We start from the raw sequence: 22584 nt of genomic DNA on the forward strand, positions 1-22584 counted from the left end.
CCTTTCAACCACTTGTGTTCTCCTGTTTCTCTTCTATTCTCTCTCCTTTCTCTCACTTTTCTTCTATTTTGTAAATCTAAAACCTATTAGGATTCAGGACTGATTACAGTCTTGATCTTCTATTGTTTGTTTCATATGACTTGCTTCCTGGACGTGATAAAATCACTTCAGCTGATGGTTCACTTGCCCCTATCTCTGGTAAGGGAACCATCAAGGCTACGGATTCCTTGTTCCTACCTTTTGCCCTTCATGTACCTAAACTAAATACAAATTTTTTGTTTGTAAGTAGTTTAACAAGTCACTGAACTATTATGTAACATTTTTTCCTTCCTACTACGTTTTTCAGGATCTGGAGTCTCAGAAGGTGATTGGGAGTGGCCACGAGGCGAACGGAATATACCTTCTTAATACTCCGGGGCAATGCACTGATCATCTTGGGAATGTTACTCTCGGATCTGTCTTTTTAGAGTCTGTTAGTCGAATTATGTTGTGTCATCGTCGTTTTGGTCATCTGTCTTTTTTTGCCTTGAGTCATCTATTCCCTAAACTGTTTAAAAGAATTAGTTTGTCCAGTCTTCATTGTGAGTCTTGTGAATTGTCAAAGCATTGTAGAAACAATTATCCTTTGAGCAATAAAAGATCTTCTTTTCCTTTTAATATTGTGCATTCTGATGTGTGGGGGCCTTACCACTTACCCTCCATGGGTGGCTACAAATTTTTTATCCTATTTATTGATGACTTTTCTCGGTTCACTTGGATATTCCTAATGATATCCTGTGATGAAGTTCCAAGACTTGTAAGACAATTCCATGAATTTGTTCTAACCCAATTTGACACCAGGATTAAAATCTTCAGATCTGACAATGCAAAAGAATACTTTGAGAAGAACCTATCCTGTTATCTCTCTGACATTGAGGTTATTCATCAAAGCTCATGTGCTAGGACCCTAGAACAGAATGGAGTTGTTGAGAGGAAAAATAGGCATATTGTTGAAGTTGCAAGAAGTATCTTATTTGCATCACATGTTCCTACAAGGTTTTGGGGTGATGCTGTTCTTACTGCTACCTACCTTATAAACCGTATGCCATCCAGGGTTTTGGGGTTTAAGTCTCCCTTCAATCTCCTTCAACCGGACAAGGACCTTTTTCCTGTTCCTATTCGTGTCTTTGGCTGCACCTGTTATGTACATGTTCCAAGTGTCCAAAGGCATAAGTTTGAACCCAAAGCTCAAAAGTGTATCTTCCTTGGTTATTCCCCCACATAGAAGGGTTATTGTTGTTTTGATCCAAAGTCTGGCACTCGGTATGTCTCAATGGGTGTCACCTTTGATGAGCTTTCCCCCTTTTATGGTTCCTCTCTAGAAGGACATTGTCCACAGGGGGAGGATTTGTCACAGGTGTTTGCTCTTCCTCTTTCTGTCCCTGTTGATTCTCTTAATGCGTCTGCTACTCCTTCAAATGTATCAAGGGTGGATCAGTTGTTCCATTCTCCTTATCCCAGTACTCTACCTCCTCGTCCTATCCTCAATACCAAGGTGTATCAACTGCAAAGATCCAGAAATGTGCAAGATGTTTCTCCTACAACACATGAGCCTCATACACTTCCAGTCACAGAAGAGACAACAGATACTGTTTCAGCACCCTTGGAGTCATCCTTCCCTAACCTTGATATTCCCATTGCTGTTAGGAAAGGAAAATGGAAGTGCACTGCACACTGCATTTCCAAGCACATTTCTTATAGTTTGCTTTCACCTTCATACTTTGCCTATCTCTCTTCTGTTGCTTCTCACCCTATTCCCAGGTCTGTGTCAGAAGCTCTTAAGATTCCAGAATGGAGGGATGCTATGAGATCTGAAATCGATGCCCTACACAAGAATGACACATGGGAAGTGGTGGATTTGCCTGAAGGGAAGGATCCAGTCGATTGCAAGTGGGTCTTTACTATCAAATACCGAGCTGATGGCACCATTGAAAGGTACAAGGCCAGGCTGGTTGCAAAAGGCTATACACAGACATATGGAATTGATTATTTGGAGACCTTTGCACCTGTTGCCAAGATGACATCTGTGAGAGTTCTTCTATCTTTAGCTACTCACTTTGATTGGCCCCTTTATCAATTGGATGTGAAGAATGCATTTCTGAATGGTGAATTACATGAGGAGGTTTATATGTCTCTTCCTCCAGGGATGTATGGAACTGATATGAAAGGGAAGGTATGCAGGATGAAGAAATCTCTTTATGGACTAAAACAGTCCCCTAGAGCATGGTTTGAGAGATTTAGAACAACACTTGTTAACTTTGGTTATGTGCAGACATTGTCCGATTATACTCTTTTTGTAAAGAGGAGTGGACCTCTGGCAGTATACCTCATTGTGTATGTAGATGATATTGTAGTGATTGGTAATGATGTTTTAGGAATTCATGATCTAAAATCTTTTCTCCATACAGAGTTTGAGATTAAAGATTTGGGGGAATTGAGATACTTTCTTGGCATAGAAGTGGCTCGATCCAAGGATGGGATTCTTATCTCCCAAAGGAAGTATGTTCTTGACTTGCTCTCTGAAACTGGAAAGGTGGGTGCTAGACCAGTTGCTACTCCTATTGACATGAGTCATAAACTCCCAGCCTCAGAAGGGACATTGTTAAAAGACAAAGGAATCTTTCAAAGACTTCTTGGGAAACTTTTGTACCTATGCATGACTCGGCCAGATATTGCATATGCAGTCAGTTGCATTAGCCAATTCATGCATGCTCCCCGAGACACTCATATGGCTGCAGCAGAGAGAATCCTATGTTATTTGAAGGGCTCCCCAGGAAAGGGTATTCTGTTTGCCAAGCATGGTCATATGAAACTTGAAGCCTACACTAATGCTGACTGGGCCAGAAACATTGATGACAGAAGATCTACTTTTGGGTATTGTAGCTTGGTGGCTGGTAATGTTGTTTCTTGGAGAAGCAAGAAACAATCGGTTGTTGCTCGTTCTTCAACTGAAGCAGAATACAGGGCCATGGCACATGGAGTTTTTGAATTATTATGGCTAAAATCATTGATGGAAGAACTTGGGGTTGAATATGACAAGCCAATGATGTACTATGATAATCAGGCTGCCATCAACATTGCTCACAACCTAGTGCAACATGATCGAACCAAGCATATTGAAGTTGATCAACACTTCATTAGGGAAAGGGTCTCATCGTGTGATGTGTGTCTTCCTTTCATCACATCTGAAGGACAGTTGGCAGATTTTCTCACCAAAGGCATTCCCAAGGCAAAACTTCAGCATGACACCGGCAAGCTTGGCATGATGACATCTATGCTCAGCTTGAGGGGGAGTGTAGAGAAGATGGGCCGAATGGCCCATAGGCTGTTTATTCTTTCTTGTTATTTATGTTTTTCTATAATGGGCCTTATTCTGGGCCCATCTTGTCTATATTAAAGTCTTTGTAAATTCTTGCCCAACTAAGGGCCTCCTTGTAATTATTCAAATATATCTTAATAAAATAGTGTTAGGGTGCTGAGAGAGAGTAGGTTCGAAACTCTCATTCTCAGACCCTCGTTGCCGAACTCTCAAGCTCTCCTCTCTTCAGTTTTCTTCAGTCATCCCCCCTTGAATCTAGGAAGACTAGCCCTAACTTATTTATTAAATCTATCACAAGCTCAAATTCTTTATCCCTTAAACCCCCTTCTAAAACCAAAATCTCAGTTCAAACTTGAAGTGGAAAGACTCCAGAAGCAAGCAATGGGTTTCTTTTGAAGACTAGAGAGTGAATAGAACAAAGGGAATTGGGATTTTAAGGGGGTATCACCTAACCAAACATCTTCTCAAAAAATTACTTTACTACCATTTACACAACCCACACCAAATTTTTGTGAAATTTAAGAAAATAGGAAGTACCTTGTTAATGGCTTTCCAAGGAGAAGTTGAAGCATGAAGCAAGACCTTTGCATCCCATCCATTGCTTGAAGCACCATGAATGCTTACTATGGCATTATACCACAAACTCTCCTGTGTAACAAATTTCCTAAGCCTAATCCCCCATTGCTCTTGGGTCTACACACTATCTCCCACTTCACTAAACGATCTTTCCTCTCCTCCCCTGGTTCCCATAGGAAATCTCTCATGATTTTCTATAGCTTCCTTGATATTTTGGTTGGAACACAAAAAGTATACAGAAAATAGGTTGGAAGATTCTCTTCAAAGTTGATTTAATCAAAGTAATCATTCTCCCTAAAAATGTGACTTTACTGTGGCAATCAGGCAGCTATAAACATTGTTCATAATCCTATTCAACATGATCGTACAAAACATATTGAAGTGAATTAACATTTCATCCATAGAAAATTGAAAGTGGAGAAATTTGCCTTTTGTAAGATCTGAGGATCAACTTGCTGACTACTTTACTTAAGGAGTTCACAAGCCAAAGTCGTTAGTAAGCTAGGCAAGCCGGGCATGATAGATACGTTGTAAAGGTATTTTGGGTTTTTTCCTTCTTTTCTATTCGGGCGCCCAAGTAAGGGCAAACTTGTACTTTTCTTTTCAAATATAAGAGCAATGTTTCTGGTGTGAATAGCAACAAGACACACCATTCGTTATTCTTCTCTTCTTTTCCTTATCTCTTCCCTTCTCTTTTTCTTTTTCTATTCTTCCAGCTTCACGTTCAACAACTATTCAAATTTGAATTGCATTACCTATTGTCAGACTCCTCTTCGAACTGTCGAGTAGAGGAGATTTAAAACACCACCAGTCCACTTAAGTAGCTTTTTGAAGATCAATTAGAAATAGGGCAGGAGAAAGAAAGCTCTGTTTGTGACATTCAAAGCGGGTACTTCTATCACAATGTGTTAACCTGCTCTGATACCATATTTGAATTGAGTGAAATAAAGAAATGAAAGGAAGAAAAGAAGGTAGAAATCAAGCCAGAAATTTTCAGGTTGAAGCAAAGAGAATGAGAAGAGAAAAAAGAACTAGGGTTGAAACAGTAGAGATCAAGTTTTTAAAATTGAAAAATCTAACAGTTTTTAAAATTGAACTGAAGGTTCCCCAGTAGTTATAGAAACATATGGCCAAACCCCATCTGATGGTCATTGGTTTAGACGTCGATACTTTGTGGTATATCAACTGGGATTGGACACTGATATGTAGGACAAAACTATCATTCAGTTTGCATAGAAGGGTCGGGCCTCTATAATAGTTTCCTTGGACTTGAGATATAATTGCAAATGTATTAATTGATATCTTTCTAATTCTAGGAATTCTTTCTAAACTCTACCAGTGATTATAGAGAATGGAATCAACATTCCAATCTAAGAGTATAGAGACAAGTTATCTCCTAGCTAAACCATAATTCTTAAGAGATAAAAACCCTAATGGATCTCACACCCCCCATAGGCTCTTTAAATATTTTATTTAGGACTCTCAAAGAGTGCAATTTGACCATCCCTAGAGAGCATATCAAATTGGAACAAAGGTGTTCCCAATAGACCTTGCTTTGAGTGTAAGTGTTACAACAAATGTAAACTCTCCTGTAGAGGAATTGATTGTTTTTCTTGGATTGTGAATGCTAAAATATTTTTCTGATAATATATTCAACAATAAACTTGTTCAGTCTCTAGGACAAAGTATCTATAGATTGAATTTATAATAGTCAAAATCTCCATGGAGATCTTGGGTTTTCTACTGAAATACATTACATATCCTTGCTTCTTTTTCATCTTCACAATCATCTGTCTATATCCATGCAAGACTACCCAAAAAGAGATCAGTCATGAGTAATGGCCAGGTTTTCTGATGTTCTGTTTTTCTTTTCTTTTTTTTTTGATTTCTGTTCTATTTTTTACAACCAATAAATTTCATTACAAACAGAAGAAATGCATTAATGGCCTCTAACAAGGAATGAGAACCTAAATAACATTAAGATGGGCATTCAGAAGATTGAAAAGTTAGAACAGAAAAGTGAAACACAAAATATTTGGTCTTAAGAAGACAATATTGAGGTTTAGTCATTATTATTTTTGTAATGATGTTTCACATGTAGGACTAAACAAATTAAAAAAATGTTGGCCAGGTTAGCATTAAGCATGACAAAAATGGACTATAAAATAAGAACATACAATGGTTCATACTTTATAAAAGAAAAAAACCAATTATATATAATTTTTTTATTGCAACTAATTATCAGAACTAATTACTGAAGATACAAAAAAATTGCTTAGGTAACTAGGCATCTTATCATCATACTACCATTTTCCAATATGTACATGTGAATCTTCAAATTTAAGATGGGCAAGAACTTCTAGTAACAATAGATTGCATATCCTAATCTCCAAGGACAAGAAGAGAGTAAAACTCACAATAGAAACTCTGAACGGACAAAGCTTAGGCTTCCCCTTCCGACCATATTTTATTAACTGGGTTCCTTTCTTTAAAGCAATAAGTGCCTTCAATAAGAGAGAATAAAAATATTTTAAGCTACCTCATAATCATAATAATGCATAATAAAATGTAAAAAAGAAATTCCACAATGATACTACAACATGCATGAAATGTAAATGCTCAATCTTTATAAACAGAGATCAATATTCAAGATGATACTACTCAACTAAGAAAACAACTTAAGTGTGTCCATATCAAAAACTATTAAGTTATTTGATGTAATTCTTTTACCAAATGATCAAATAAGGGCATAGAGGCAGCTTTATGGATAAGCCAAAAGGTCAACCATGTGAGTTACTTTTTTATGTATCTTGTTTTATTTTGTTTCTTTTTGCTTCTTTGTACAACACTGTTTGGCTATTAGGTTTAAATTAATCTTCCAAATTGATATTAAACAGTTTCATTTGATTCATTTGGATGTAAGAAATTAGTTCCTGAAATAAATTCTAAATAGATGACAAGAAGCTGACACAGTGAAAGCAACAAGACTGTGACAAAAAGCTAACTGAAGTGGAGGCCACAAGCAGCTGCCAAGTAACTGACAAAAAGGAAGAATCACCAAACATCTAACAAAAGCAAAAGATACAACATGCAGCTGACAAAAGTTACTTATGAAGAATGTTAGGTTGAAAGTTTTTCATGTATTGATGGTTCGGCTGATAAGAGTTCTTATTAGCCTGTATTTGAGTTTAAGTTGTTATGTACCGGGCCGGTGTTAATGGGCCTAAGTTTGTTTAGTGTTTTAAGTTGTCTGGGTGTCCCATCACTAATCAGGGGCATTCCAGTCATTTCATGTAACATTGTACTGTACTCTAATATAAATAATAGTACTGTCGACTGGGTCATTCAGTTCGACATTCTCAGCATCTCTTGGTCTTCTCCTCTCTTCTACTGCTTCGGCTACAGCATTTCAGCTTTCATGGTATCAGAGCATTAAGCACCTTCCTAGTTACAGCCGACGCCATCTCTTCTCTCTTGCTGTCTTTCTTTTCTTCTTTTTTCTTTATCTGAGTTGCAGCCGTGAAACCCTAGGGTTGTAGGAGAACAACACAAGGTTCAAACCTAGGGTTTCCCTTGGTTGTAGGGCGCAAGAGAAGTAAGACCCAGAAGCTGATGTCCAACTAGACTGTTTCTAGTAGTTAGTAGCTATTCGGCTACTAAGAGATGTCTGTATAGGACAGACCTAGTTGAGGACTGATTTCAGCAGTCCTAGTATTGGCCGTAAAGGGGGAGAATTCTCTTTACAGTTGCAGTACTCCAAGCTCAAGTGAAGTCTTCATAGCACAGTGGTGGAGAGCCCACAGTTTCAGGTCGGTTACCAGCCCAGAACACCTCATTTGCTGCTGTAACTGAACAGCTTCAGAACTGTGACAGTCTCGGCAAGTTTGAAACAGTGAGCTGTCAGAACCTTCTTCAATCCTGCAACTAGTCTCTTTTTCAGCACTGTGATCACTTCGGCCAGTATTAAACAGTGTCATCTACACAGAGGCTGCAGTCAAGATGTCTTCAATATCCGGAGAGGTTTCTTCTAGGGAAAACAGACCCGCTGCAAGGTCTTCAAATCTGGAAAACCCTAATCTGCACAGCTTGCAGATTACAAGTGTGCTGCTGGATGAATACAACTTCAGGGAGTAGTCCGTTTCCGCAATGCTTTTTATTACTTCCTGTGATCTCACTGGCTACTTAGATGGGAACAAGAAGGAACCTGAGGTTTGTTAGACAGTTTTGTATGCCCTTAGCTTCAATCAAATTGATGTACTTTATGAGTTTATTGTAAATGAATAAAAGTGCATATTTGATTCATGTTCCCTTGGTATGTTTCTGTGTAATACCCTTAAACTGGACACTTAATGAGATTCGTGTTAGTTTAGAATGTTCACAGCCAGTGGGTCGGTCTGGGAGACCTATCCTGACAAGGCTGACACTGTGGTGCCACCAAGTCGGTTGGGGTGGCTTGTCTCAGCTACCGGGGTGAGACCCTAGGCACATACACTGTGGGATTAATTGAATCTTTGAACTGGACCAGATTTCTAGTATTGACCTAGACCTTGGAGATTGATGGGCAAAACTGGAAAGTTACACCCGACCCCTAGACTCGATTATGATATTGCACTAGGTGTCGGATTGGGCTGTCTTTGATATACCAATCAGTGAGATCCTTAGCGGGGGTCAAAACCTGGGTATGTTGGGATAGTCTGAGAATTCATCTGAGTGGGTGATCATAGTGACAGGATCAGCCCCTTTGTCGGACAAAGGTAATGATCGGGGATGCACTCTCACTGATGGAAACCAAGACTGCTGGCAGCCGATTTCAATCGTTGAGATTTGTTTTGCAAAATATATTTTATATGAGATATAAAAAGTATATATATATTATGGTTTTGAAATGTTTGCAAAAAGTTTTAATTCCCGGGATCCATACTTGAGAGAGTACAACACTGTTCCTTGCAGCCGAGGGAGAGGTCCTCTCTTGTCGGGCAGTGTATGATCATTATGGGCTGAGAGGTTAAGTGTAAGGCCATTGAGGATAATACCTGATGGGCTAATCTTACATCTGCCCACAATCCCTGGGTGTTACAAGGTGGTTTGGCCCAGGGACCACTTAGGGTAAGTGTTGGCCCCATAGAGCCCATCTGATGGGTTTCAGGGGGTGCACTGTCCATAACAGTGTATTCGGCCAGGCCTTGTAACAAAGGCTGGGCTGAACCCATTTGGCTGATGTGTTGTAGATCAATGTTTGGGTCCCACGCCATACAAGGAAGCCCAATTGGGTAGCAGTTTGGAAGGTTTAATGAATACATAACCCTAAATGGGCCTTAATCCCATTTCGAACTAGGCTAATTTGATTAGTATTTAAGGGGCATATTATGAGATAAGATCAGCTGATAGGATTGGGCCCACACCCTATCCACTCAGAGAGTCCAAGATCTAAATGAGATTTAGATTTGGAAACTTCCTAATTAGATTAGGAACTGGCTGATCTAATCTGCAGATAAGATAAGGTTTATCCCTTATCTTAAAGGGACTTCTAATCCAGATATGATTTGGGTTAGCAACTCCTAATGGGATTAGGAGCTGATCCCTTTAAGTCTATAAAAGGAAGAGGGAGCGGCAGCCTTTAGACACAATCACCAGCAACAGTCTTGTCTTCAGAGCTGAGATCACAGAGGAGAGAATTCTGCACCCTGCAAATTCTCTCTAGCCGCCTCCTTCCTGCAGCCGCCGCCTATAGCAGTTTGATCTCCATTGCTTGGGAGAAATCAAGATCAGATCTTGATTCCAATCTTTTGGAGAAAAGATTGGTAGGAGTTATATTCACAAGCCGTCCAGATGAATCTTGGGAAGAATCAAGTTCTTAGGAAGGACACTGCTGATTCTGCTCCACCTTGCACTGCGCCATCTTCAGTGGGAGCAGATTTTGGTTTCTACCTTGGGCGTGAACACCTCCATTGAGAGATATTGTTTCTCTGTATCAGGTATTATATCTCTCTCCTCCTTTTGGTTCAGATCTAGTTTAGCTCATGGTTCAAGAATGATCCTTGAAAATATGATTTTCTAAATAGGGAATTCGATTCCCAGTTGAAGGTAAAGAAAAACTTTTGAAATTCGCCCTCCATTATTCCCCAATCTTCCATATGATGGATTTCCTATCCCTTCAGTGGTATCAGAGCCATGGTTCAAATCTTGAACCATTCTGTTTCAGATCTGAACCTGCGCAATTAGGGAGAAGGCGTTCTACCCAATTTGCGCAGATATGGGTTTTGGGAAATTTGTTCCCAAAACAGATGGGCAAATAATCTGAAATTAATTTTAAATAAATCTGATTATTATTTAGAATAGTTCTTTATAATTTTCTGGTTTTATGGGCTGTTCGTACAAGAGGAGATCGAAATCTTGATTTGCATAGGGAGAACTGCAAGATTTGCAGTTTTTGAATTGAATTTATTACATTTGGTCTGTAAATATTTTTTTTTTTATTTTTAGACTCAGTGTATAGGCATTCGATCTAATGTAATAATTAATAGAAATAGGATTTCTATTTTTTTTATTTTGGATCGAAGATGGCGGCGCAGAGAAAGGGATTTCGCAGATGGGAGATTCGTTGTCTGCGATTTGCAGTTTGAGAAACTGCAATCTGTGATCTAACCTCTGTTTTGCAGGATGGAGTGTGCGAACAACCCTGAATAACTATTTTTGTTTTTCTTTTATCAGTTATTTAATTTCAGATTATTTTCTTGAATTAAGGATTTAATTAAAAATCAAACCCTAGACCCATTCGAACCAATATTGGTTCAAACTGTTTAGACAATTCTAGGGTTTAATCAAGGCTGAAAGTCAACCCTAATTTTCCCACTAATGGGCCTAAGGATTGATATTTAATTAAATGGTTAATTCGGCCCAGCCTGTAAAGGCCAGTTTTAAATAGTTAAAACTGCAAAAGCCCATTTTAAAGGATAAAGCTATATGGGCCAAACTGGGTAACCCTAATTCAACCCATATACCTAGATAATATTAATGGTTAATATTATGGAATTTTAACGGGCTTCCAACGGGCCTTACAGATAATTAATTGATTGGATCAATTTATCCCTGCATGAGATGTATGGATGTGTGATGTGCTGCGTACATGGGCCATAAGTACTTGGCCCATGCTCATTCGACAGTGGCTCTTGCGCACACCATGGCTGAATGCACATCATTGCCATGGTGTCCCTTTTGGTCATTGGATGACTTCCCTCAGTGGTGGGCCCCACACCTCAACAAGAGGTCACGTGCGGAACCCTAGCCGATTTATGGCCCACCGAAATCTGACTTTATGAAAGTCAGTGGGAGCCACTTTGGTTTGACCTAAATCAAACTATGGCGTAATTTTGTTCCCTCCAGCTAATATGAATGCATGTGATAGGGAGATTCATATGATGAACTCTCTAAAGGCCTTCCATCATTAGCATGAGGATGGGTCCTTCAGTAATGAGGAAACGCACCAGAAAATGGGCTATCCATTTGCTGTTGGGCTTGTCTGAATGTTTCATAAGATGATAGGGGCGTCATAGACCGATGTGAGAGGGGCTTCACCAGAAAATGGGAACTCTCTCACGGTACCTTGGCGTTCACGAATATGATGGGTAAGCACTCACTGGACAAAAAGGTTTACCTGAAAATGGCTCTGAACCTTGTCTGACAGAGGCCAAAGGGAAAACTCATATGATGAGTGGATATGATCCTTCACAGAAAGGTGGTGGGGTTATGCAGCTAAAACAGTTGGCTCCATGCACCCTATGTGATTTCCCACATTTCCAGAGACAAGCCGTAGTCTCCGTCACTGAGAAAGGAGGGAAATCTCAGATATGAATAAATGGAAATGGATCGTAGATTAAAATCCATATCTATGAAATGAACATGAATCAAATTAGGTTGTGGACTGATGTTTGCTCTTTTATCAAAAAATGGCAAATGGATCTTTTGCAAAGCTTCTTGATGACAACAAGCTTAAGGGCCCAAACTACGCCGACTAGTACGGGAACCTTATGCTGGTCCTAGCTTCAGAAAAGCTGGACAAAGTGGCAAAAAATCCTGCCCCAGAGCGTCCAGGAGACAGAGCTTCTGAGGCTCGAAGGAGAGACTATCAGGAATGGGAGGAGAAAAACTCCCTAGCCCGGCGTTACATCATCGCTTCCTTGGACAACCCAATACAGAGGCAGTTCGATCAGATCGAACTTGCCAAGGACATATTGGACAGCCTAAGGACGATGTATGAAGAGCAGAATCGTTCTACTCGGCAAAAGGTCTTGAAGCTGTTCATGACCACTCAAATGTCCAAAGGCCAACAAGTTCACGACCATTGTCTTCGGATGATGGGTTACGTCAACGAACTGAAGGCTCTTGGATCCGGGCTAGACCTCGCAACCCAGATAGACGCTATCCTTAATTCTTTGCCTCCTTCCTTTAATCCGTTCATCATGAACTATAACATGAACAAGCTGAATGTCAGCTTGCAAGAGCTCAGCAATATGTTGCAAAGAGCTGAAGAACTGATTAAAAAGGATGAGCCAGTAGCTATGCTTGTTGAAGCTAGCAAAATGGGCAAGAGAAAGAGGAAGGCAAAGAAGACTCAGAAGAAAGCCACCAAGGGCAAAAGGCAGAAGAAAGACAAAGCATCAGATGCATGTCACTTCTGCAAGAAGACCGGCCACTGGAAACGGAATTGTCCTGCCTACCTGGAATCCAAGAAAGGTAATTTCGAAACTTGTGTTATAGAAACTTCTGCGTCCTGGTGTATTGACTCTGGGGCTTCAACTCATGCGTGTAACTCACTGCAGGGGTTCAACGTAAGCAGAAGGCTGAGTGAAGGAGAAGTCACTCTCTACTTGGGGACTACTGCAACTGTTGCAGCCGCGGCAATAGGAACCGTGGAGTTAATTTTTAGAGAAGGAAAAATTGTACTCAAAGATTGTCTTTATGTACAAAACTTAAGAAGAAATTTGATTTCTGTTTCAAAACTGTGTGCAGATGGTTATTCTGTATTCTTTAGTAATACGATTACTATTAAAAGAAATAACAGATTCATCGCATACGGGGAACTGGAGAACGGTCTCTATGTTCTATATCCTTCTCTAGAAACTAGCATAACCGAAACTACGTCAGCTGAAATCCCCAAGAAGAGAGCCCGTGATACAGTTAATCCCACGTGTCTGTGGCACTACCGACTTGGCCACATCGGTGTTGACCGAATCACAAGGTTGGTAAAGGATGGTCCTTTGGATTTTCTAACTGTAGAAGATCTTCCCAACTGTGAGCCTTGCCAACAAGGCAAGATGACAAAACGACCATTTAATGGTAAGCCTGAAAGATGTACAGGCACACTTGACCTAATACATACTGATGTATGTGGTCTCCTAAGTGTTAGGACACGGAAACAACACGTGTATTTCATCACCTTCACAGATGATTTCTCACGATATGGTTACATGTACCTAATGAGACACAAGCCTGAATCCTTCGAAAAGTTCAAAGAGTTTAGACAAGAGGTCGAGAAACAGATAGGGAGAGAAATTAAAGCCCTTCGATCTGATCGAGGTGGCGAGTATCTCTCTGACGAGTTCAGGGACTACTTAAAGGACAATGGGATAGTATACTCGAAGTAGCAAGGAGGAGAAGAGAACCACAGAACTGAAGAGAATGTCGAACTGTTCTATCCAGTCGACCAGTCCTTTATTTATAGATGAATATGGTACAAGGTACAAGAAATTACTGAGATGCCCCTGATTAGTGATGGGACACCCAGATGACTTAAATCATTAAACAGGATTAGGCCCAGGCCCATTAACACAAGCCCAGTTACAAGATAAGTTAAACATAAGAATGGGCTAATAAGAACTCTTATCAGCCAAACATCACTCTAACATTCTAACACCTACCCTCAAGCTAAGCATGAATATCAATCATGTTTAGCTTGCCAAGTATGTCCCTGAACTTCGTTGATGCCATCCCTTTAGTTAATACATCTGCAATCTGCATCTCTGATGGAGTATAAGGCACACAAAGTTCTCCTGAAATAATTCTCTCTCTGACAAAGTGTCGATCAATTTCAATATGTTTTGTCCTGTCATGCTGCACAGGATTGTTGGCAATGTTGATAGCAGCTTTATTATCACAATACAGCTTGAGAGGACCCTCAGTTTTGATACCAAGCTCATTAAGGAGAGTCCTGAGCCATAAGAGTTCAGCAACCCCGTGTGCCATAGCCCGGTATTCTGCTTCTGCACTTGATCTAGCCACAACATTCTGCTTCTTACTACGCCATGTGACTAGGATTCCTCCCAAGAATGTACAGTAACCTGAGGTTGATTTTCTGTCTCCAACAGACCCAGCCCAATCAGCATCAGTGTAGGCTTCAATTTCAAGTCTGCTGTTTTTTCTGAATAGAATTCCTTTCCCTGGGCATGTTTTCAAGTATCTGAGGATTCTTTCCACTGCTCTCATATGAGGAGCCTTTGGTGAGTGCATGAATTGACTGACAACATGCACTGCATAGGCAATATCTGGCCGAGTAAGGGATAAGTATATCAGTTTTCCTACCAACTTTTGGTACCTTTCCTTATCACAGTATTCCTCACCCATTGATTCTTGTAATCCATGGCTTGGTTCTATTGGAGTGTTTGCTGGCCTGCACCCCATCATGCATGTTTCTTCTAGGAGATCTAGCACATACTTTCTTTGACATATGTAGATTCCTTCTCTTGATCTAGCAACTTCAATTCCAAGAAAGTATCTTAGATTTCCCAAGTCTTTGATCTCAAATTCTGAAGCTAAGAACTCCTTCAGCCTCTTCATCTCTTTCACATCATTTCCAGTAATCACCATATCATCCACATACACAATGAGTGCTGTAAGTTTGTCATCTTGTCTCCTTGTAAACAATGTATGATCTGCACTACTCTGAGTGTACCCTACTTTCTTCATGGCCAAACAAAGTCTCTCAAACCATGCCCGGGGAGATTGCTTCAAACCATATAATGCTTTCCTTAGTTTACATACCTTCTTTCCAACATCATATCCAGGTGGGGGTTCCATGAATACCTCTTCATGAAGATCACCATTTAGGAAGGCATTCTTCACATCCAGCTGATGAAGTTCCCAAGAGAATTTTCCTGCTAGTGACAGTAGAACCCTGATTGTGTTGAGCTTTGCTATTGGGGCAAAGGTTTCCTTGTAGTCAATTCCTTCCTTTTGTGTAAATCCCTTTGCTACAAGTCTGGCCTTGTACCTCTCAATTGACCCATCTTCACTGTGCTTTACTGTGAATACCCACTTGCACCCAACAGTGCCTTTCCCTTCTGGCAGGTCCACCAATTCCCATGTCCTATCTTTCATTAGGGCTTTCATCTCCTCATTCATGGCTTCTTTCCACCTCGGATCAGATGCCGCCTCTGAATACCTGGAAGGGACACATACAGAGGAAAGGGCAGACACAAAGGAATGATAGGCAGGGGATAAGTGTGAGTAAGAAACATAATCGGCTATGGGATGCCGAGTGGTACAAGAACGAACAGGCTTACGGAGAGCAATAGGAAGATCCAAATCTGAATTGAGTGAATCAGAATTACCTTGGATTGCAGAGACAGATTGATCTGAGTTCAACTGGTTGCAATCATGAGGTTGAGGGGCCTTCTTCCTTCTACTGTATGTATCTCTTTTTCTTGTTTACTGGAACCTTCAGGAGCATCAGCCGAATCTGGAGAAGCAACTGGCACAGTGGAAGTCTCACTAGGTTGACCCGGAATGTTACAGCTAGTAGTAGTGGAAGGTGATGAAATGGGAACAAAAAAGAAGGGAGAATGAGAATCCTCTTCCAACCCACTACTCTCCCCTTGAAGAGGATTCTGAGAAGACTGGAAATAGGGTTGAGACTCAAAAAAGACTACATCCCTAGTGACATATTTTTTCTTGGAGACAGGATCATAACACTTATACCCCTTCTGTGTAGGAGAGTACCCCAAAAATATTCCCTTTGTAGCCTTAGGATCCAGCTTGGTTTTCTTTGGATCTTTCACGTGTATGAAGCATGTACAACCAAAAACCCGCAGGGGAAGAGGAAATTCTGGAAGAGTGGGACACAAAACAGAGAAAGGGGTCTTCATACCCAGTACCTTAGATGGCATCCGATTTATCAGGTAAGATGCAGTAAGAACAGCTTGAGACCAATATGGCTTGGGCACATTGTGCTGGAAAAGAAGGGCTCGAGCTGTCTCCAATAGATGCCTGTTCTTGCGCTCAGCAACCCCATTTTGCTGAGGGGTGTAAGCACATGATGATTGATGTAACATGCCTGCATCTTCCATGAATGAGTTCAGGGAATTTTCAAAGTATTCAGCTGCATTGTCTGAACGGAATTGCTTGATCTTTTTATCAAATTGTGTTTCAACCATCTTGCAAAACATCATAGTTATCCGGGGAACTTCTTCACGTCCTTTCAACAGATAAATCCAAGTGCACCGAGAATAATGGTCAATAAAACTGATAAAGTAACGGAAGCCATCAACGGAAACAATGGGTGAAGGACCCCAAACATCAGAATGAACCAAATCAAAAGGGGCTTGAATTTCATTACTAGAAATTTGATACATTGATCTACATTGTTTTGACATTTGACACACATCACAAATTAAGCTCTGACTCAGAATGCCCTTACATAATTCGGGAAACAACATTGCTAAGGAAGAAAAAGACAAATGACCTAGCCTAGCATGCCACAAGTGCAGCCTAGCTATTGACTCCACACTTTCTGGACTAGTAGTAGAAGCTTGCAAGGCTGAGTTGACATCTTCATCAAAATAGTAGAGGCCCCCATACTCATGACCACTCCCAATCGTTCTCCTCGTCAATTTGTCCTGGAATACACAATGAGAAGGAAATAAAGTTATACTACAGTTCAAGTTTTTTGTAAGCTTTGAAACAGACAACAGATTTGAGGTAAGACTAGGAACATGTAGGACTGATTTAAGAGAGAGATCCTTGCTTAGGTCAACCACCCCCTTTCCAGAGATGGTGGAGAGGGACCCATCGGCTACTCTCATCTTATCCTGGCCAGACAACAGATGATATGTGGAGAATAAGGAGGACATATGTGTCATATGGTCAGTGGCTCCTGAATCAATCACCCAAGAGGTAGAATTAATGGAACTAGATGCACTAAATGCAGGGGTTGTACATGATTTGGCAAGAGAGGTGGAAGCTAAAGAATTGTTCTTCAGACGGGCTAATGCCCGGCTGAGAACCTCTACCTCACTAGCTGTGAAGCCCAAAGTACTTGGTCCAGAGGAGTCGGCAGCCTGCCTTGCGGTGGAAGATGACACTGTCTGAATACTCTGTGAGTTGTCACTACTGTTGTTGGTGGCAAGATTCCCACTTGCTGTGTGGCCCTTATGTTGCCTTTTGTCCTTTCTCAGAGCAGCTGGCTTCAGATGAGGGTACAGGACCCAACATTTCTCCTTTGTGTGTTTCTCACCACCACAATGTGTACACTTGAGGGTAATTCATCTCTCCCTAGAATCTGTGTGTTTCATTTCTCCTTTGTGTGTTTCTCACCAACATTTCTCCAGGTAGTTCTGTTGACTGTGTCTGGAAGTCAACTTGCATCTCCTTTATCCTTACTTCTTCATTCCTCACCAGGTAGTAGACATGGTGAAGTTCAGGTAATTCATCTCTCCCTAGAATCTGTGACCTTATACCTTCATATACAGGGTCAAGACCCGCCAGAAACTTGAAGGCTCTGCCCTCCTCAATCTGCTTATCATGCCTCCCCTTATCATTAGCAATTTCCCAATCCAAGATCAAATGGTGGTCAAGCTCTTCCCAGAGGCCTTCCAGTGTTGGAAAGTAGGTTGCCACGAACATGTCTCCTTGCCTTAGGGCTGCAATGTCTTGGTTCAGCCTGTAGATTCTAGCATTGTTCTTTTTCTGGCCATATGTCTTAGATACTTTCTCCCAAATTTTAGCAGCTGTGGGGAAATGATGAACAGTTCTGGCCACCCTAGGAGTCATAGAGGCCAGCAACCAAGACATGACTGTGGCATTTTCCTTGCGCCACACGGTGTATTCAGGACTGCCAATTTTTGGTTGTTTCTTGTCTCCATCCAAATAGCCTGTGAGGTCACGAGAGGTAATGAACAGCATTGCTGAGACAGACCACTCTTTGAAGTTATACTCATCTAGCAGCACACTTGTAATCTGCAAGCTGTGCAGATTAGGGTTTTCCAGGTTTGAGGACCTTGTAACAGGTCTGTTATCTCTAGAGGAAACTTCACCGGATAGTGAGGACATCTTGACTTCAGTCCAAGAGTAGTTCACAGTACTATAGGTGATTCTGTTAAGAACTGGCCAAATTGGTCATTGTGTTCACAGTTCGGGTACAGTAGCAAGTAGAGGTCTGTAACTGAACCAGTTCACAGTGTTGGTAAAAGTTTAAGGCTGCAACTATGTGGTGCAAAAGTTGCCGCAGTTCTGGTAAAAGGTAAAGGTCTGTAACTGAACCAGTTCAGTCCAAGAGTAGGGCTGATAACCGACCTGAAGAAAATCTGTAACTGAGGTTGCCGCAGTTCTGTAAGAGTCTTGCTGATGCACCAAGACTGCAACTGTAGAAGCTGATGCACCGAAACTGCAACTGAAGTTGAAGGAGCTAAGTCTTTACCACTTGTTCTGATGCACCAAGACTGCAACCGAAGTTGAAGGAGCTAAGTCTTTACCACTTGTTCTGCACAAGTCTTGCTGGAGCACGAAGCTGCAACTGTAGAGGAAGTTCTCCCCCTCTCGGCTAGCGCTAGGACTGCTGAATCAGCCCTCAACCAGGTCTGTCCTATACATACCTCTCTTAGTAGCCCAATAGCTACTACTTGCTGGTGTAATCTAGTAGGACATCTACTTCTGGGTCTTACTTCCCTTGAGTCCTACAACCAAGAGAAACCCTAGGTTCGAACTTGCTTTACTCTCTTACACTCCTAGGTCTTCACTGCAGCAACCCAGAAAAGGAAGAGAGAAGAGGAAAGGACAGCAAGAGAAAAGAGTGCGCCTGTTGAAACCAGGAAGGAGCTAATGCTCTGATACCATGTAATCTGAAGAGCTATACTCGAAGTAGCAAGGAGGAGAAGAGAACCACAGAACTGAAGAGAATGTCAAACTGTTCTATCCAGTCGACCAGTCCTTTATTTATAGATGAATATGGTACAAGGTACAAGAAATTACTGGGATGCCCCTGATTAGTGATGGGACACCCAGATGACTTAAATCATTAAACAGGATTAGGCCCAGGCCCATTAACACAAGCCCAGTTATAAGATAAGTTAAACATAAGAATGGGCTAATAAGAACTCTTATCAGCCAAACATCACTCTAACATTCTAACAATATCTATAGGCAGCAGCCGCAAGGCTTCATAGCTGCAGGTCAGGAAAACATGGTATGTAAACTTAATAGATCCATTTATGGACTTAAGCAAGCTTCTAGAAGTTGGAACATCCGTTTTGACTCTGCCGTCAAATCGTTTGACTTTGAGCAGAATCCGGATGAACCCTGTGTTTACAGGAAGTACAGTGGAGATAAGGTTAACTTCTTGGTTCTGTATGTAGATGACATTCTACTCATTGGGAATGATGTAGGAATGTTGACTATGGTGAAAGTATGGCTTTTGCAGCAATTCTCCATGAAAGATCTTGGAGAGGCCTCATATATACTAGGTCTTCAACTCTATAGACATAGATCGAAGCGGATAATAGGATTATCCCAGTCTGCCTACATTAACAAAATAGTCAAAAGATACAGCATGGAAAACTCCAAGAAAGGAAATGTTCCTTTCAGGCACGGAGTCACTCTCTCCAAGAAGATGTCTCCCAAGACTTCTGAGGAGATTGATGGCATGAAGGACGTTCCCTATGCCTCTGCCGTAGGGAGCATCATGTATGCCATGCTGTGCACTCGCCCTGACATTGCTCAGGAAGTGAGTGTAGTAAATAGATTTCAGGCCAACCCAGGGCAGGGGCATTGGACTGTTGTGAAAAACATACTTAAGTACCTTCGAAGGACAAAAGAGTTTTGTCTAGTATTCGATGGTAGCTCACAACAGATCCAAGGGTATATAGATGCCGATTTCTAGTCGGATCCAGATGATAGAATGTCTACATCTGGGTATGTTTTCACAATAGGATCGTGTGTTGTTTGCAGGAAAAGCAGCAAACAGGGGTCCACTGCAGACTCCTCGACCGAGGCCGAGTACATTGCCGCAAGTGAGGCTGCCAAGGAAGCCGTGTGGATGAAGAAGTTCGTTCACGAGTTAGGAGTAGTTCCATCCAGCACATCACCCATCCCATTGTTGTGTGACAACAATGGAGCTATTGCTCAGGCTAAGGAGCCACGAGCCCACTCGAAGTCGAAACACATCAAGAGGAAGTACCATGTACTGAGGGAGATTGTTGGTAGAGGGGACGTCCTGATTCAGAATGTAGCGTCAGCGGAAAATGTAGCAGACCCATTGACAAAGCCACTATCACAGAAAGTGTTTGAGAAACACGTGGAAAGCATGGGACTCCGGCTAGTACCTGATTGGACCTAAGTGCAAGTGGGAGCTATTAGACAGTTTTGTATGCCCTTATCTTCAATCAAATTGATGTACTTTATGAGTTTATTGTAAATGAATAAAAGTGCATATTTGATTCATGTTCCCTTGGTATGTTTCTGTGTAATACCCTTAAACTGGACACTTAATGAGACTCGTGTTAGTTTAGAATGTTCACAGCCAGTGGGTTGGTCTGGGGAGACCTATCCTGACAAGGCTGACACTGCGGTGCCACCAAGTCGGTTGGGGTGGCTTATCTCAGCTACCAGGGTGAGACCCTAGGCACATACAATGTGTGATTAATTGAACCTTTGAACTGGACCAGATTTCTAGTTTTGCCTTGGACCTTGGAGATTGATGGGCAAAACTGGAAAGTTACACCCGACCCCTAGACTCGATTATGATACTGCACTAGGTGTCGGATTGGGCTGTCTTTGATATACCAATCAGTGAGATCCTTAGCGAGGGTCAAAACCTGGGTATGTTGGGACAGTCTAAGAATTCATCTGAGTGGGTGATCATAGTGACAGGATCAGCTCCTTTGTCGGACAAAGGTAATGATCGGGGATGCACTCTCACTGACAGAAACCAAGACTCTTGGCAGCCGATTTCAATCGTTGAGATTTGTTTTGCAAAATATATTTTATATGAGATATAAAAAGTATATATATTATGGTTTTGAAATGTTTGCAAAAGGTTTTAATTCCTGGGATCCATACTTGAGAGAGTGCAACACTGTTCCTTGCAGCCGAGGGAGAGGTCCTCTCTTGTCGGGCAGTGTATGATCATTTTGGGCTGAGAGGTTAAGTGTAAGGCCATTAAGGATAATACCTGATGGGCTAATCTTGCATCTGCCCATAGTCCCTGGGTGTTACAAGGTGGTTTGGCCCAGGGACCACTTAGGGTAAGTGTTGGGCCCATAGAACCCATCTGATGGGTTTCAGGGGGTGCACTGTCCATAACAGTGTATTCGGCCAGGCCTTGTAACAAAGGCTGGGCTGAACCCATGTGGCTGATGTGTAGATCAATGTTTGGGTCCCATGCCATACAAGAAAGCCCAACTGGGCAGCAGTTTGGAAGGTTTAATGAATACATAACCCTAAATGGGCCTTAAGCCCATTTCGAACTGGGCTAATTTGATTAGTATTTAAGGGGCAAATTCTGAGATAAGATTAGCTGATAGGATTGGGCTCACACCCTATCCACTCAGAGAGTCCAAGATCTAAATGAGATTTAGATTTGGAAACTTCCTAATTAGATTAGAAACTGGCTGATCTAATCTGCAGATAAGATAAGGATTATCCCTTATCTTAAAGGTTCTTCTAATCCATATATGATTTGGGTTAGCAACTCCTAATGGGATTAAGAGCTGATCCCTTTAAGTCTATAAAAGGAAGAGGGGGCGGCAGCCTTTAGACACACAATCACCAGCAACAGTCTTGTCTTCAGAGCTGAGATCACAGAGGAGAGAATTCTGCACCCTGCAAATTCTCTCTAGCCGCCTCCTTCCTGCAGCCACTGCCTATAGCAGTTCGATCTCCATTACTTGGGAGAAATCAAGATCAGATCTTGATTCCAATCTTTTGGAGAAAAGATTGGTAGGAGTTGTATTCACAAGATGTCCAGGTGATTCTTGGGAAGAATCAAGTTCTTAGGAAGGACACTACTGATTCTGCTCCACCTTGCACTATGCCATATTCAGTGGGAGCAGATTTTGGTTTCTACCTTGGGCGTGAACACCTCCATTGAGAGACATTGTTTCTCTGTATCAGGTATTATATCTCTCTCCTCCTTTTGGTTCAGATCTAGTTTAGTTTATGGTTCAAGAATGATCCTTGAAAATATGATTTTCTAAATAGGGAATTCGATTCCCAGTTGAAGGGAAAGAAAAATTTTTGAAATTCGCCCTCCTTTATTCCGCAATCTTGGGCGTCCATATGATAGATTTCCTATCCCTTCAAGGTTGGCAGTGCAGAGTATGTTGTGTGGCGCAAGGAGAATGCCATTGTTATGTCCTGGTTGCTTGCCTCTATGACTCCTCGGG

General features: G+C 41.4%; 1 protein-coding gene across 2 annotated transcripts in view; it reads right to left on the minus strand.

The window, feature by feature from the left end:
* Positions 1-22584, minus strand: part of LOC148871461 (PH, RCC1 and FYVE domains-containing protein 1-like) — a 154853-nt gene that overhangs the window by 87490 nt on the left and 44779 nt on the right. For both annotated transcript variants that reach the window (XM_088967190.1, XM_088967191.1), the window contains exon 4: positions 6352-6438. In XM_088967190.1, the coding sequence (XP_088823316.1) occupies positions 6352-6438 (87 nt within the window). The remainder of the gene's footprint in view (positions 1-6351; positions 6439-22584) is intronic.

This window comes from Nelumbo lutea, chromosome 2 (assembly GCF_056320005.1).
Source record: "Nelumbo lutea isolate HS-2025 chromosome 2, American lotus-T2T, whole genome shotgun sequence".
In the NCBI taxonomy this organism is placed as follows: Eukaryota; Viridiplantae; Streptophyta; class Magnoliopsida; order Proteales; family Nelumbonaceae; genus Nelumbo; species Nelumbo lutea.